Source organism: Nipponia nippon, unplaced genomic scaffold (genome assembly GCF_047370975.1).
Source record: "Nipponia nippon isolate SJK-2023a ecotype South Korea unplaced genomic scaffold, ASM4737097v1 scaffold_9, whole genome shotgun sequence".
In the NCBI taxonomy this organism is placed as follows: domain Eukaryota; kingdom Metazoa; phylum Chordata; class Aves; order Pelecaniformes; family Threskiornithidae; genus Nipponia; species Nipponia nippon.
Window position 1 is genome coordinate 1,676,651 of NW_028262413.1, and position 13,574 is coordinate 1,690,224.

Consider the following 13,574-nt stretch of genomic DNA (forward strand, 5'->3'; position numbering starts at 1 on the left):
GTCATTTTGAAACAGCACAGGAAGAAGATGCAATCAGTGGTCTCCAGTTCCTAGCATCTCCTCCCCCAGCCCCTCAGAGGGGGGCCGATGACCACGTTAGCCACGCCAGCTGCACTGGCCCTGGCTCCCTAGGGAACAGTGAGTGGATCAGCCACCTCAGCAAAAAGCAGTGCTGAACAGTACCTGTTCTGCATTAGCCTTACTGAAAAAAGGGCAGAAAATTGAACTACCCTATTTTTTTCCTTGAAACCTACCATTACTGTTTTAGACATAACTCTGCAAAGATGAGGAAGAAAACAGGAGAAAAAGTTGGCAGATGACTTTCCTGTCAGATGGGAGTTCTCAGAGTTAAGAACAGCTGATTGGAATTATTCCATGTGCTTTTCAGGCCATCTATGCCATTAAATGTAGTTTTCTAAAACGGACAGCATGGGAGTGAAGTGCATTTCTTTTGTGTTGGAACCACTAAAAAAAGGGGAAATGAATGAAGAGAATGGTTAAAGAAAACAGATTGCCACGCGTGAATGAAACGGGGGGGTTTTTTGCCTGTTTAGGGGAGTTTCACTGGTGTAAAATGAGCAAAGAAAGATGTAGAAGCAGCTGGGAGAGCAAGGGAAGCTGCACGAGCAAGTGGCAGGCAGGGGAGAGGAGGCAGGCAGACCGGAACGGTGCAGCGAGTTAGCGGGGGCAGGATTGCCGCCTTCTGCTTACAGGGACGAGCACCCGGCTCTGTAGTCAGAGCCACCTCAAGGCAAAAAAACAATGGCTGAGGTTTTATCCATGCCCTCCTCCCCAGAATAAACAACTCTTTGGTACCCTTTTTCCTATGAGGTTTAGAACTACTTCATTGGAAAACATTTTTGTTAATTATGAAACAATTAGAGTGCTCAGTATTTTCCTTGAGAGTATGACTTTAATATAAACACCTCGTGTTCTCCTGGGAACTACTGCGGTAGGATTTCACCACCTGAGCATTTTATTATTCTAAGTAAATTACAGGTTGGTTTCCTCCCCTGTAATTTAGTATTTCCTATTGCCTCTTCCTTACAGACTGATCTTTCACGCACTTCCAGCTGAAGCTGTAGTTTGCTTCAGACACTCCTGAAAATATTCGTTCAAGTACATGATTTTAAAGTGCCTTTGCATAGGTACCGACTCAGCCGCCTTGCTGAGGACTAACTCTCTACCTTGCTAATTGCAGCCTCCCAGTTACGTTCACATTTTTCCCCTCGGCAGGGGATATTAAGTTTGCTACGCTGTGTAGATTTACAGAGTTTGCAGACCAAGCCTTGCGTCCGTTGCTTCAAGCTGCACCATGCTTTATGTATGTAATGGCATGAATATCAAAATATATAAAGTGTGCTTATGCATATGCATTTTATTGCATTCTGGATAACGCCCAGCACTCCTCTCTGGCCATTACAGATTTCTCCAAGTCTAAATCAGAGGACAAATTAAGAGTCAAAAACCACTTCGCCATAGAGAACTGGTTATGAGCGGGTAAGCGTGAAGGGATTTGTATTTGATAGTCTGTTACTCCCTGAACCTGCTGAGGTTTGAAATGGCATCAAGACGCTTTGCTGTCTAACAGTAAAGTAATGCTAAGAGTTAAGGAACGTTCCCCCTCTACAATGCTGTCAGAGTTCATCTTTATATGGATGTAAACCCAGGGCTGAAAATCCTGAAGCTGTTTATGAAGATACAATGTACGTACTTCGATATAAAGAAGTAAATTTGACTGCGCATGTTTAATTCTGATTAATTAGTTGCACAGAATTTAGGAGAAGCCAGTGGAGAAAATTAAGTTCTGATACAGTCTCTTATTATTTCAGAAATGACTCACAGAGAAAGCAAACCTGCCTCTGCTTAGTGAATTTAGTAGAGAGATTGTCTAGTCTAACAGCAAGAGCTCATCTTCTGTATTCTTTCTGTTGCTCTATTTTACAAAATTTCCTGCAAGGCAATTAGTCTCCAAGGCTTTGCTTTTCAACCAAGCAGTAAGTTGTTTTTTTTCCCCCCTGCCACAGTGGTATCGAAGTTGTGATGACAAGCGTAAGTCAGCGTCATTGTGAGTGCACTTGTGTTCCTAACAAAGTCCCTATTGCAAGCCAAGGGCTTTGTACAATCTTTCAGGTCGTTTTTATAATAGAGTGGAGTGGTCAAATTCCTATGATGATGTTCTGGATTGGTCCTGTTCTAGTGAAGCGTACGTGATTTTTGCAACGTTTGAGACCGACTGGCACATTTTCCCTGCATAGCTGTATTAAAAACCTCCAGTGGCATCCTTCCATCAGCTTTGATTGTTGTGTCTTAATCTTGGAAACATGGATAGTAAACATATCATGCCGGGGCTTCAGCCAGCATTTTGTGGATTAAATAAAAGCTTAACTGTCGTAACTTTCTGGGTGGGATTTGTACTGATGCAAAAACCCGCGTTTTTCATAATACTGACTTCCAGGAAGTACCGTTATCGGTGACAGGATGCGTTCCCTTCCATTCAACAAAGCTTTAACGTGCAGTTAGAGCCCTGTTAGCAAAGTCTCTCTCAGTTCTCTTAATTTTAATGATATTAGCCAGATCACCTCAGAGGAAGTCATTGTGCTTGGGAACGCTGGTAACTTATTTCTGCAACAATCAAAGACTGACCGGTAGAAGAAGAAAATCCTTCCCCTCGGTAAGGAGCTGGCCGTTCAGTGCACGTCGCTGGGGTCCCGTGCCAACGGGCGGCGCTGCGCAGAGCGGGGGTTATGCTAAGGGTCAGCATTCACATGGGCAGAGGCCGTACCAGCACAACCGTTAACCTGGGTACTGATCCATGTCTTCGTGGGCTTCATTAGTTTATTATATGATAAACACCGTGTAAAAAGCAATGGGTCATAGCTACATTATGGTTAAATTTGTATTTTATAAGGTTTGTAGATTTTTTCTGGGGAAAAGCGGACTTTTGAATTATGTAACTTGCGTGAGAAAGATGCATGTATAACTAGAAAAAAAAAAATCTATGCTTACTTGATAATGAAGGAATAAATACTACTAATGCCAAATGTGTTGATGAACTTTTTTTTTTCTACGATACGGACTGTGTATTTTTGGAAAGAACAGGCATGCTGCGGGCCTGCGCGTACCGGGTAAGGCTTCCTAAGACAACTGTGACTGCTGACAGATCGTGCTCCAAAAGCTTAAGCTCCAACTCTATGAAGAGAAACCCCCAAAACGGCAAGCACGCCTTTAGACAGCACCGGGAAAGGAAAGCCCAGATCTAGAGAGAGCAATCAAAATACAGAATGGATGAGACACATCAATACCTGAGAATGAGAAGCAGAACTAACACGCCTTCCAGAAATAGCGCCGCCTTGTTGAAGCATCGGTATTTCACACTAGCTGCTGTGAGAAGCAGAGGCTTCTGTAGCTGTTAATCCCGTTTCACTGCTTAGAATGTGGGACTGCTGAATTGGGTGAAAAAAAATAAGTCTGCTTAGGCTGCTCTTCAGAACTTCAGAACCAAAATCTCCCCTTCTCGGCAGGAGAAGGGGAGGTACAGGAGACAAAAAGAACCATGTCCCTTCCTGGTGTTAGTTAAATCCCTTTAACTAAACCCCGAGTTTAACCCTGCAGTGGGGCAGCGTTATCTGTTATGCCAGGCTTTAACTTAGCAACAACACAAGGTTTAACCCTGCATTTTACAGTTCCTTTTCACACTAAGTATTTAAAATACCGCTGCCGTGTCTTTCAGATAGTTTATATTCCCGCAGACATGTAGAAGGGGCTCACCGATACTCACATTCTGGGGTTCTCCCTGCTTTCTCTGGGGAGCGAGGGGGGGATGCTGGTATTCCTTAATACACATAGGAGAGAAAAGCCCAAAAGAACAAAGCAGCTGCATAAGACAGTCGTACCCACGTCAACATGCCCTTCTAAACACAGAACTAAGAATTATGCACAGTTGAGGCCGTAGGTTCCTGTGAAGTTTTCCTGTCCGTAAAGATCGTATTCCTTGTATAGTACGTAGTCTTTCAGGCAGTTTGGCAGTGGAAGGAAGGTCATGAAGACAGGACAACGGAGACGCAACCGGCCCATGCACTCCCGTATCTTGAGACGACAAAGGTGCTTCAGAGCACGAGGATTTGCTAGAAATGAGAAGGCGAGACTGACATTAGTAAGTAATTTGTTAAATTTTGTTCAATTTATTTATTCAATACTCTGCTACCTGGAAAACCGGACCTGTCAGAATCTCGCCTTTTTACCTCAGCCCATACATCTCTCGGTTATATTCATAATCACTGGCAGCTAAACCAACGGATTTTGTTTCTGTCAAGTTGGCTAAAAGTTGATTAATGCAAGTTTAAGTAGTAAAGTTTGGGGAATGTACTTTAACCCCAAATAATTGGTGTCAGTTTTCCGTCAGTCTGAAGAAGCTACTAAAAGTAGAATTATGAGTCACTACTTCTTAATCTGTGTACAAACAAAAAGGACATAGAATTGATCTAGACTAGAATTAAATCACTCGATTGAAAATAGTAATTTATTAGATTTGTTCTGTCAACTTGCGGTGGGGGAAAAGCCTTTCTCCCCTTGAAGAGGATTGTGTTGCATTGTAATTGAAGTTCCCAAGTGCTCTACATAACATGTGCAGTTACTGTCTTTCAGACTTCTGGGAGAAACTTCGTTTAAATCCTACATAGACTGATTTTTGAGAGGTCTCTTACTGTCAGAGCATAACTTTTGGCCTAACAAGGGTCAAGAAAAGCACCGGTCTGAGGTAAAGAAAATGAAAACTAAAATACCACCAACAGAAAAGGCCCCAGTCCCAAACCAGCTTGTTTGTCACTTCAAACGGAACCATCAGCTACTTACTCAGAATCGAATTGATGTCTGGCCAGAGTTCCTGCTCTTTGAGAACTGCCTCCAGCTTCCAGCAGATATTGACGTGATCGACGTAATCCAACATTACTCGCACTACTTTCCCCGACAGATGCTTCAACCATGACAAGGTTATTACTTCACAGAACTGACAGAAACAAAATGTTTAATAGGATTAATATTCACTGCTCCTGTCACCGACTTCCGCCTCTGCAGGACAAAAGCAATAAATAACTTCAGCTGAGGGCCAGGAAGGAGTGCCCTGTCAGTCAGGGGAGCTTTAGAGGTTGTCACAGCTTGCATTAAGCCTTGCTAGTAGAATCTGAAAATCTGAGAGACAGTTATTTTGTACTAGATCCAAAAATGAACTTAAGCAGCTGTGTATTTGGTAACTAAGTGCTACCACTCCCTAAGTGGAATTTAGCCAATTCTGTACTGATCATTAGCATATATAATGACATTAGCATACCATTAGCTATATTTTCACAATTCAAAAATATCGTTTATGATAATTTGCTGTCATGAATCAGGCCTCATGGCAACATCTATTTATTTTTAAAGCCTTGTCTATTCCTGTCTTATGGTTTCAAAACTTCCTTTTCTGGCACTGCATTAAGTACGTTGTCAGTTAGTTTTAGGAAGGATACTGGCAGCAGAACAACGTAAGAAGCCATCTGATGTACTTACCATTGTATCTTTGATAACAGTAGAAGTCCACCCATCGGTCACGTACTGGGAATGCGAGCTGTTTCCCCGAGGGCAATCAAAGCAGCGGTGCACATCATACCCATAGTTCATCAGCATTCGTAACATGACTTCATCTTTCAGAGCGTACTGTAGAGCTGACGGAAAATGCGTTGTATTCACTCGGCAGAAGTAATTGACGTTAGCCCCATGTCGGAGCAGGAGATTCATTAACTCATAGTTGCCCATTCTCAAGGCTATCTGGAGACAGTTGATAGGATCTTGGTTTGGCAGGGCTCCTGCATTCAACAGCAACTCTGTGGAACAGATATCCCCGTTGGAGACAGCGAAGTACAGTGCTGATTTCCGGTGGTCATCGTAGCCTTTGCGAACTCTTTGAGCCAGCATGAAATTGGCATCAAACCCCGATTTGAGGAGAAACTCAAGGCACTGAGGATGCGCTCCTGCTGCTGCTGAGTGAACTGGACTTATCCCACTTTCTTTAATGGCATCAAAATCAGTAACGGGAACTAAATTTTTTAGGGCTCTGAAGAAATAAAAAAAGAAGAATCTCAGAATCTTAAACATATTGGTTCACCTTGCTCAATCTTTGACTTTCTCTGTGTTGCTGGGCTTCAGAACTCATCATGACTGTATACAATTGTCTTAATCTACCAAATCAGCACCATGGCACGCTATACCTCTGCATTGATTTAACTGCTCACAATTAAATTGTTAGCCAGCAAGGGATACTGACTTTACACCTACTACACATGAAACATTATTCTATGATACTATTATTCGTGAACAACCCCATTCCTTGCTAGAGGAATAATGATTCCTTCTCAACAGAAGCTTTTCCTGAATGTCAAGAGCACAGTGTTATTGCTTAACCTATAGGAATTAGGGAATTAATAGAATATATTAAAATATGAATGCATAGAATATACAATTTAATATATACAATACATTAAAATATAATTTTATATACATATATTTTTAAAAAAATAGTAACATAGGAATTAAGAATTCTCAGATTCTTAACCACAATGCAGCATTCCTAGCATTGAAGAGCTGGTTCTCACTTACTGGTTGTGATTTTAGCATAAATATCTTCCAGTGACCCTCCTGCCTTTAAAGTAGGGATAACCCTTAACCCCTAAGCCTATTTGATTATTTAGTACGTTTACCCTCCTGTGGTGGCTGGAGATGAGGCATACCCAAAGAGGGTAAGGATGTCCCAAGAACCTCAACATCAGACTGGACAGTGTTACTATTTGTGACAAGTGGGGAAATGCTGTAGGAATTGGTATGTTCACCCTAAAATGATGCAGATTTTATCCTGACTGGTCTCTTACATTCAGACACAGAAAACTCATATTTACACAGTCAAAAAGAATTCCTTCTGCAAAACGACAGATTTGCTGCCTGCTTGGAATAAGGTAGAATTAGCAAAATTAATATTTCTGGTGTCACCATTACTTGATTTTTAAGCATATTAACTCACAGGAAGTGTCCTCTATATGCAGCTCTGTGGATTGGCAAATGACCCGAGTGCTTTGGTACATTGGCATCAGCCCCATATTCTAGTAAAAGACTCAGAGAATCTGGATTCCCTCCTCCTGCTGCTTCGAACAATACAGAAGCACAATCCATTGCCTGTGAAAGAACATCCGCACCTGGAAAAAAGCATCAAGGATTTTCACAGTAGTCACTGTAAATATCCAGCAGTAATTAGTATCTCCAACCCTCCAGTGACACGGTACTGTGGATACTATTCCTCACCAAATAAAACCACTACGGGCATAAACCTTCATGTTGGATCCTTGATCCTGGGAACAAGACGCTCCAAACTGCTTTGGACACAATCGCACAGTAAGACTTGATGCTAGAACTGGGCAAGCAAGGGGTTTGGTTCTTATTCATACAAACTGGGTTTTGGCTTACATACAATGTATTTCAGTTCTTCTACTTTACAAAGACCAGACAGATATAACTGTAAATATGGGAGAACCCAGTATCAAAACAGTTCATCCAATCCAGTTGCAGCACTGCTGAGCTATCATATAAAATTCCCCACCATAAGTGTCGTCAGGCCTTCCCTAAGGTGACCTGTCTACATGAGAAAACAATATTGCATTTAAAATCAATTACAACTACTCACCAAAATATTGATACATTATTTGACTATTATGAAAATGTAGTCCTTATTAGGCCTTTACTTAACTACATCACAACAATCCTCTTGGTGCAGACAGCATTTCATTTTCTTTAGGTAAGGAAAGTTACTTGTGCTGCTATTTCTGAAGACGTATCTTACAATAACTAGTTTTAATCCAATCACAGAACTTTCAGAAGACTAATAAAAGCGTGTGTAAATAGACTAACTGCTTTAGAGGGAATATATATGGGTGTGTGCGCGTACATATCTCTCATACATGAAATTTAGATACTAGCAATTCTTTAGACAGACCACAACTCACATGATTTGGGAGTCACATTCTTCAAATAAATTAAGATGCCATCCAAAAATGCAAACAAAGTATCTCCTGCAATGTGTCAGACTTACTTGCAGTTTTGCAAAGCACTCACTGATGACTACTACAGTTTGCCACAAGTAATCTCTAAAAATACATTTGTGTGTGTTTGGCTCTATTAACCCTACAGGCTGTATACTCAGTAACGTGGTAATACTTCATTCCCTTTCACTTCAGTAATGCAAAGTTTTATTGACTACTGAGCTAACAACAATTTTTTGCCTCTGCATTTAGGAATAAATTTTCTCTGTTGGAAAGAGGATTCACTTTGTCCCACTTGGGTTTCAAACACTTCAGTACTAGCACACGTGGCTTACAGTTCTACTCACGTGAACACCGCCACTGAACCTACATGTCACTAACTCAATCTACTAAGTCGTCAGACAGAAGCACAGAATAGCTGAGGTTGGAAAGGACCTCTGGAGATCATCCAGCCCAACCCTGGGCTTCAGCAGGGCTCGCTACAGCAGCTTGCCCAGGACAGCGTCCAGTCCGGTTTTTAGTCTCTCCAAGGAGGGAGACTCCACAACTCTGAGTGACCTGTTCCAGTGTTCAACCACCCTCACAGAAACAAGTGTTTTCTTATGTTCAGACAGAATTTGCTAGGTTTCAATTGGCGCCCATTGCCTCTCATCCCGTTACTGGGCACCACTGAGAAGCATCTGGCTGTCGTCTTTGCACCATCCCATCAGGTATTTATAACACTGGCAGGATAGACCCCCACCCTGAGCCTTCTCTTCCTGTAACATCCTATATAATAAAGTCTCACCTTTTTGCAATAAGAGCTCCATAATTTCTGTATGTCCGATCTGTGCAGCCAGTGCTAGAGGTGTGAGCCCATATCCACTGCGAGGGTCAGGATCTGCTCCAGAACGAAGGAGAAGCTTCACCAGATCCTTCCTGCCTAGTCTGGCCGCCTCATGTAAAGCAGTCCTCTCGTGGACACACTGCAGATTCACTTTTGCACCAAAACTTATCAACAAGGAGGCAACCTCATACGAATCATGTTTAATTGCTGCAAGACAATAAGTGAAGTATCAGCCCGAATGTTACTCAACACTATTCTAGGCACTATGGCTTCTGTTATGTGTCAGCCCAGGAAAGCTTGAGCTGTCCCTGGCAGCGCTATTTATACACTGAGAAATGTCACACTGCACTGAAAGGTTTAACTTGTCAACAAGTCTCTTCTTTGTTTCCAGGATAACATTAACTATACAAATGAATAATTTTATGGTAATCTCTTTTTTTTTTTTTTCTCTCTCTCTGTAATTCTCTGTTGCGTTTGCTGATGCAACAGAATGTGACTTTCCTTGCCACTAGGTGGAGATCATAGATAGGGAGTTGCTGCAGTCAGGAGCTGGCCTGCTCTTTCATCTTCATAAGCAGTCACCATAATAGGAACCAAAGTTTAAAATGACTGTGTCATAGGCCTTCTTAGCTTAATAAGCCTGATCTGTTAAGTCAGTAAGGATCTTAAGAGAGTAATTTGCATGGGCTCCAGTGAATGGAATGAATAGGCAACACCTTTCCCTCCTCCTCTCTTTGATCTTCCAGGCTCTGCGGGGCAGAACAGCGCGTGCCCTTCACCCAGACAGATTAGGCAGAGAAGCTTCATGTGCCACAGCTGCTTGAAATACCATTGACAGCATACCGTAGCCTGTAACGTCCCATTATCTGTAACCTACACGGCTGCTTCAGATAAATCCCACACATCCCCTTCTTGGGGAATGGTGCGTTGTAATGTAGTGCACTTCAAAAGTATCTAGGAATTCTCTGCATCTTTTCTAAGCAGGCGGCCCTGACCAAAAAGCAGCTTTAGTCATTTCAAAAGGATGGACTGGGGAGCCTACAGATAGGTAGGCTTTGTCCTCTTCCTTTAACAACCGTTTTGAAAAAAACACCCTTCCAATATGGAAAAACTTACAGGTTCATCCAAGAAACTTACGGTGCTCCTTTAGAACTCAGATAACGAGAACACGCTTTCCTTTATTTTGGCTAGGACTCCGTAAGAAGAATAGCCTCATAGCCCAAATTGGGGGAAGCAAACGAAATGAACATAGAACAATTGTGCAATACATCTTGGCAAAAATGTTAGGACTAGTTCTTTAGAAATCAAGAATTACAGTTCTTGTGCATGATCAAATTAAAATGGCATTCACACTAGGAGTGATACTAGGTATGGGACCTTCTTCTTCAATCAAAAAAATTCAAAGAGAAGCGAACTGAGAATTTAGGCCTGGCTAGCTTCTTCACTTGTCACACTTGGATTAATTCCAACAACGTCTGAATAGGGACAAACACCGTTTTATACTTTACGTAATGCAGATAAATCAGGCTGGTTTGCTATAATTTTTGAAAATCAAACCAATTACCATGGGTTTCAGAGAAAGAGAAGCCAATGCAATGAAAAAGATACCATGTAAGCAGAGATTACGGATGTTTTCTGCCTGCAGAGACGAAGAACAGTGACAGCATGAAGAAGCAGGACCACCTGGTTATCTGGTACTACTGCATAAACGGTGCCAAGGTCAGCAGAGGAAGACAGTCTGGCACATCATGGAGAAAGCTATTTGGTTCTTTCAGGAAAAAGATGTATGTTCAACCTGAACCTCGAACTCTTTGCAACTGAGAGATAGAAAATGGCAGGCATCTGGAGCTCCCTGTTTTGGAACAGACTTTGGGGAAAGATTTTTAGCTTCTCCTAGTTCTGTTTCCCATATTTCAGTAGACCAGTAAGAATAATACTTTAATTAACAAGTAATACTAAGAACTTCGTGGTGACAGTCCCTAACTCAGAATTGTCAGCTCATTTAAAGCCTTGATATCATCTAAGAAAAACAGACAGGGACAGACACATTCAATACTGAGATTAACATTTTTTGCTCCTTATGGCAAAATATTTTAGATATTGATTTGAAGTCAAATATGTCAAATTGAAACCTAAAATGTGTAACTGTAACCTCACCTCATTCCCTCACCTCTCCACCCCTAAATAAGGTATTCACCTATAACTAAAGGAGAATCTCCCTCTTCATTCTTAACATTGGGATTGCAGCCATTGAGCAGGAGAAAGCGGACATTGTCTACAAAGCAATTCCTTACTGCCACCAAGAGAGGTGTTTCCCCTTTTAGAGTTGTCTGTTCCCACGTCACAGCACGGGAGGCTGAAATACAGAAAAGCAGAACACATTTGAAGCTGGATCATTCATCAAACCTGACTTGGCAAAACTCTTTGGTGGAAAACCACAAGGACTCTGTACCTTTCAAAGTTATTTCAAGGATGTTCTTATTTAGCTGTGCTGCAGCTTCATGCACAGGAAGCCAGCCTTGCTGATCTGCTTCTTCAAAAGCAGAACTGTGCTTCACCAACTTCATCAAGGCCTCTTCTTGGCCTGTGATATTTTAAGACAGACACATATCCCATTACTCATCATAAAATAAAATTCAGGCAACTAATATACTGAGTGCCATTTATCCCATCAGTGTATCTAGAATAAACAACTTGCTTTGTCAAAGCAATGTTTTCTCACAGGGTGGTTTACATGAATGGAACAATCAATGGTTGATATTGACTCACAAAGTATTTTGAATTATACATTGAAAAAACTTACTTATAACTCAATATGACTAAAATATTTCAAATACAATCCTCTCTTATAAGCAATAGTGCATCTAAGCTTAATGTATAAAACAAAAACGGGTGTCCTAGTGAAACTGTAGGAAAAATACTTAGGCTGGCAAAAGTAAAATGAAGCTGATTTAACAGGACGAGACCTATCTCATTATTCCTGCTTTTACTAACAATCTTACTGGAACTTTAATCAACACAGACGATTATGTTTTCAATTTCATATCTCACCAAGAAACAGCAAAACTTTCTTGGCTGCAGAGCCTGTCTAAGTAGAGGCCTGGTTTCTGCTCATGTTTTTTATCCCACCATTCCTGGGAGAAGGCAGTCTGCCCTCCTGTTACCTACAACTCTAGGGTGAAGGGACAGACCACTCTCAATCTCTGCTGCTGAAGTTCTCCTGCATATGGAAGAATTACATATTCACCAGGCCAGAAAGCAAGTGTAACTAGAGTTTAGGCACGTCCTTCATAGTGTATGGAACATATATAGCCTCTGCCTTTCCAGAAAAGACTTGGTTTCTTGATTCCTACTCCACTAAAGATCTAACTGCTTACTATGACATGTATAAAGACTGCACTGAAGGTTTCCCACTGCCAGACAACTGTCCTAACAACTGTACTACCTATGCTCATTGTTTCCTTATCTCTGTGACTCAGTATATAAATTGATCACAGCACAGAAAGTAGAAGTTTCAGAAAAGCAGACTAAGAGTATCTCATATAGGAATACACTAAATTTTGGCAGTTAAAGAACAATTCTGTAACACTCTTCAGGTAGAGAAGGGATTTTAATCTGGGTATCTCACAAAGTGAAATGCCTTTAGGCAGCATTAATTGGCTGGGGGCCTTGCCATCCTGTTGTTTATTTTACAAGAAAGGCCTGGCATTGTCCCCTAATTCCAGGAGATGAAGCACTGGAATCCGAGAGGAGTGACATTTGAACCCATCCCATTACCATGTCCCTATCTCAGAAGTTAGCTTTCGGGTGTCCCATTTTTAGTTGCCTTACTTCTCCCAAAACTATATAAAGAAAAACTGCACTTAAATCAGGCGATCAAACACCTAAAATGTAGGCATTGCTCAGCAATGCGATACCCAAGCGATTCCTAGGCGTGTAGGCTTAGTGTGGTGTATTTGTACTTAACTGTCCGAATTGCTTCAATTATCTTTCCATGTTCTTTACTTGCAATACACTGGAAACTGCATGAACAGAACAAAAATAAAGTGAGAAATAAAAATTAATGTGAAGTTCAGGATATAATTATACCTTAATTTAAATACTTTAGTCTAGACTACACGTTAGATTTCTGTAAGTTACGTAGGTTTTGTCAGGGTTTAACACATTAAAACACTTTTTTTGTTGGTCTTCCCCTGCCACTATAAATATTGGATTTTTCACACAAAGGCCAACAATTAAATACTAAAATGAGGGAAAGCTACCATACCAATCTATTTTTACATCACATACTTCTCTTCTCCATACAGCCTTGTACTCATTTAGATATTGATGTAAAACGTCACCTGAAAGTTTCACACATTCTGTATTTTTGAGGAAATGGGCATACTTTTTCAGGGAGATCACTTTTTCAAGTGATCTACCCTTGGTTTCCAGTATCCGCAAGACAAGGTCAGAGCAATACAACATATGGAGTCACAAAGGAAAACAAGGTTACTACATGCTTATAATAATGCCAAGAAAACACGCAGAATAGAAGCAATACCTTATTACCTTTCATCCTCTGTTGCACTGCCACTTGTTTCAATTTTATGCCTATCTTGTAAGCTTTCCTGAATGGCTTGTTGGGTAGGGAGTTCATCATCAGAATCATCATCAAAATTAGATATAGAATTATACATGGCAAA

The 13,574-nt window shown here is 41.1% G+C and overlaps 1 protein-coding gene across 1 annotated transcript; it reads right to left on the minus strand.

The window, feature by feature from the left end:
• Positions 1-2,424: 2,424 nt before the first annotated feature.
• Positions 2,425-13,568, minus strand: ASB14 (ankyrin repeat and SOCS box containing 14). The gene is made up of 9 exons (XM_009476437.2): positions 13,441-13,568; positions 12,861-12,911; positions 11,342-11,478; positions 11,087-11,245; positions 8,851-9,096; positions 7,052-7,223; positions 5,548-6,091; positions 4,855-5,008; positions 2,425-4,127 (listed from the first exon to the last, which is right to left on the minus strand). Exons 1-9 carry the CDS (start codon positions 13,566-13,568, stop codon positions 3,934-3,936), a joined length of 1,785 nt encoding a protein of 594 aa, XP_009474712.1. The 3' UTR covers positions 2,425-3,933.
• Positions 13,569-13,574: the final 6 nt, after the last annotated feature.